The sequence below is a fragment of the Octopus bimaculoides genome, chromosome 14, assembly GCF_001194135.2.
Source record: "Octopus bimaculoides isolate UCB-OBI-ISO-001 chromosome 14, ASM119413v2, whole genome shotgun sequence".
In the NCBI taxonomy this organism is placed as follows: Eukaryota; Metazoa; Mollusca; class Cephalopoda; order Octopoda; family Octopodidae; genus Octopus; species Octopus bimaculoides.
Genome location: NC_068994.1, coordinates 60170408 through 60173897, shown reverse-complemented (window position 1 = coordinate 60173897; position 3490 = coordinate 60170408). Strand labels below are relative to the sequence as shown.

Here is a 3490-nt window from a genome sequence, read left to right as displayed (position 1 = left end):
TTTGGTGTGGTCACGGAAGGGAAAGCGTCGTCCACGTCTCTTTTATTGGTCTACGAGGCTGGTGGCAGGGAAGAAAGAAAGTCATCAAACCGCAGACCAAAAACTGGGTCCTGTCGCTGACAGCTGCTGACTCCACTACAAACACGCAATGACCACGTGGTCGGGTTCAATATGGCGGCTGATGAAGTGTAACATCAAAACAGTTCCTCCAAGAGAATCTCACACAGTCTCCGTTCACCAACTTTCGTTTACGATGTTTTAGCTAAACCAGGGTCATGTTAGAAGGTACAAGCTCAAGATTCCGGCAGTAGGATCGAATCTTGTCCTAGTGATGACAGAAGACGATACAGAAAAGATAAAATGGCAAGAGACAGTTGGCAATGGCGGCATTCAATGAGGGGAGGGGTCAGAAGAAGAGCGAGAGAGAGAGCCAAGGAAAGATAACTGGAGACAACAGGCAAGCATGAGAGACAAGGGGAGATAACCGGACACAATGAAACAACTGGATACCAGATGCTGACTGACATAACGGAAGACAGATGGACATATTGAGAGAAATAGATGCGGAGGAAGAGCGAAGAGAAACAATATAACAAAAATATATGAAGAGACACAAGCCAACGAATGACCCTCGATCATATCACAATCCTGTTATTAGGAGCAGCTAAATTCTCTCAAATGGCAATGCCATCTTTAAAGAAACTTATACAAAAGGACAGGATGGTCGTGGCTGGAATGCCGTTGATCACAAGTTTTCTAGATCAATTTTTACTTGGACTTAAACCGCTTTGATGAGATATTACCGACATGTAAAGGAAACATTGATGAAACATCAACGAGACTACATCATATCAACGAGACTTCATTATGATATAAATGAGACTTCATCATGATGTCGTTGAGATTTCCTCTAAACATTAGCAAAACTTCTACGGGATTAAGAATAAAACACAATGATACAATTTATAAAACAATGACTAGCTGTGTACGACGTAACAATAAAATCAATGAGACAAGATGCAACTAAATAAAAAACAAGTCACCCATTTAAGACGAGGTTTGATCTTATTTATTCACTTCGAGTTCGGTTCCTTTTCAGCCGTAATCACTCTTTCCAATTCTCCATTCTCTCCATTTTTTTTTCTTTGCCTCATCTTCTTATTTCATTAATTATAATAATAATTTACATATTTCTTCTAGATTCCATTTGCCAAGAATATATTCCATTTAATAGTGCCGCATATTGCTGTAGGTTTTGGAATTGGTAAGTACTATCTTAATTGAGCCGACGTGGTCTATTGAGAAGCGGTTTGTGGGGGGGGGGCGTTTGTTTTGGGGGTTCTATTTAAATTCTTATTCCCATTCCAGTATTTAGATTCCGGTCATACGATGCCACAGTCTTTCGTGGTTTTCGTTCATTATGTCGAACCCAGGTTCTTTTTCGTACACTACTTATTTTAACCATTTCCATCAAATGTATTGTTTATACGCTGTCTCTATATGCTTCAGGCTGGCCAATTCCACTTCGTTTCGAAAGTGACACGAATACGTAACACTGACAATCCACAAAAACGGCGAAATACGCATACTTCGCTCTTGCGATCACTTTCGGGGTGATTTCTTTCGCCTCGCTCTGAAGTATATTGTGTTTTACCCGGACGAAAAAAAAAACTGTAGCTTTTCGCTTTTCAACAATACGCATGTGTTAATTAATTTGTATAGAACAGGATTTTGCTTTAGAGCTGCTGCTAATGCTAAATTTGTGTGAATATGTATCCATATATATATTCAAAGTATAGGGGTTTAGTTCACTGGTGATCTAAACGATTAGGTACGCTAAGCAAGTACTGTAACGTATTACTAGGGCTCCAAGGTTATAGCCGAGACGGTAGTTATGGGGCCATTGCAGAATTCTGATGCAGTGGATATATAACTGTTAAACAGGACAGCAAACATTAAGGCAAGGCAAACGTCTCAAGTCGTAGGAAGAAATTCAAAATCTTACAGCTGTTTCTCGGATATCCCCGAGAATAAGGAGATGGAAAGAGAGAAGGAAAAACAAGCGTAAAAGTTCATATTTGAACTTTCCGAATTTATAGAAACCAGAGCATGAGTCCTTAGGTGCAATCCTGCGTAAGTCCTTTCCACATGGATCTACGCAGGATTGCACCTAAGGACTCATGCTCTGGTTTCTATAACTTCGGAAAGTTCAAATATGAACTTTTATGCTTCTTTTTCCTTCTTTCTTCTTTCCATCTCCTGATTCTTTTACTCCCTTCCTCTATGTCGTCATCTCATTAATATATACCATTTCTCATATTTTCCCCCCAATTTGTCTCTGATAACGGAATGTCCCATACTCGGGGATATTCCCGAACCAGCTGAAAGATTTTGAATTTCTTCCTATAATAATATTGTATATGACTTGAGATGTGTGCTGTCCTGTTTAATCACTAGATAGATAGATAGATAGATAGATAGACAGACAGTTAAATAAATAATGTGTGTATGGTGGAGGGGTGTACAACCTCACTTTCCATTGTAGGTGTTATTTTAATTAATAAAACCGTTTGCTTTATTCCATTCAGTACGTGAGCCCCCTACCTAATATATTTTTCATGCTGAAGGCATCCTTGAGAAATTCTTCTGTCATTCTTTTAATCATGCCTGCAAATGTTCATTCACTGAAAATCTTGCGAGTCCTTGTAAGACCTGATGAGTAAAACTGCTAAAACTATTCTTCCCCGACGAGATCTAATAACACTGAAACATGTTTACCTAAGCTCTAGATACACAGCAATTAATTTTTAATTCATTTGAATTTCGTAATTATCTTCCTAGGCATTTTTTGACCAAAGTTAATCATCCAGGTGTTATTTTGGTGAACGAAAATATTTTGATGTTTCCATTTGCAACATCTAATTCCTTTCTTCTCCACAGGAATGGTGGATTCATCCATGATGCCGCTAATGGGTCATTTGGTGGATCTGCGTCATGTGTCTGTTTATGGTAGCGTTTACGCCATTGCAGATGTGGCATTTTGTCTGGGATTTGCTGTCGGTAAGTTCGTCTTTCTATCCCAACAGTTCAGTTGAATGTGTCTCACTAATATTGTTGTTGTTGTCTATACCTATCATCTTAAAAAGAAATTGTCCTTTCTTTTTAAGATGCTAGGGTGAGATTTCATACCTATTTCTAGCCAGCCGAATAACGACGTAGAGGTTTCTTTGTAGATCATAGTGGTTGTGGTCGCTGCTGGTGTTGTTGTTACTGTCACCACATTTCAACTTTGTATATATTTATACATAGAGTGTATATATTTATACATAGAGTGTGTTCAGAAAAAGAAATGAAGTCAACAAGTTACAACTAGAAATTTCGATTACATCAAAGATTTGCTTCACCGAGAACTTACTTCATAAATCTCTCTCTCTCTCTCTCTCACATACACACTCCTTCTCTCTCTCTCTCTCTCTCTCTCTCTCTCTCT

General features: G+C 38.6%; 1 protein-coding gene across 1 annotated transcript in view; it reads left to right on the top strand.

Moving 5' to 3' along the window:
- LOC106880489 (synaptic vesicular amine transporter) overlaps window positions 1-3490 on the top strand; it is a 204301-nt gene that overhangs the window by 197303 nt on the left and 3508 nt on the right. Inside the window, exons 12-13 of the mRNA XM_052972906.1 lie at window positions 1201-1264; window positions 2941-3060. Coding sequence (XP_052828866.1) covers window positions 1201-1264; window positions 2941-3060 — 184 coding nt within the window. The remainder of the gene's footprint in view (window positions 1-1200; window positions 1265-2940; window positions 3061-3490) is intronic.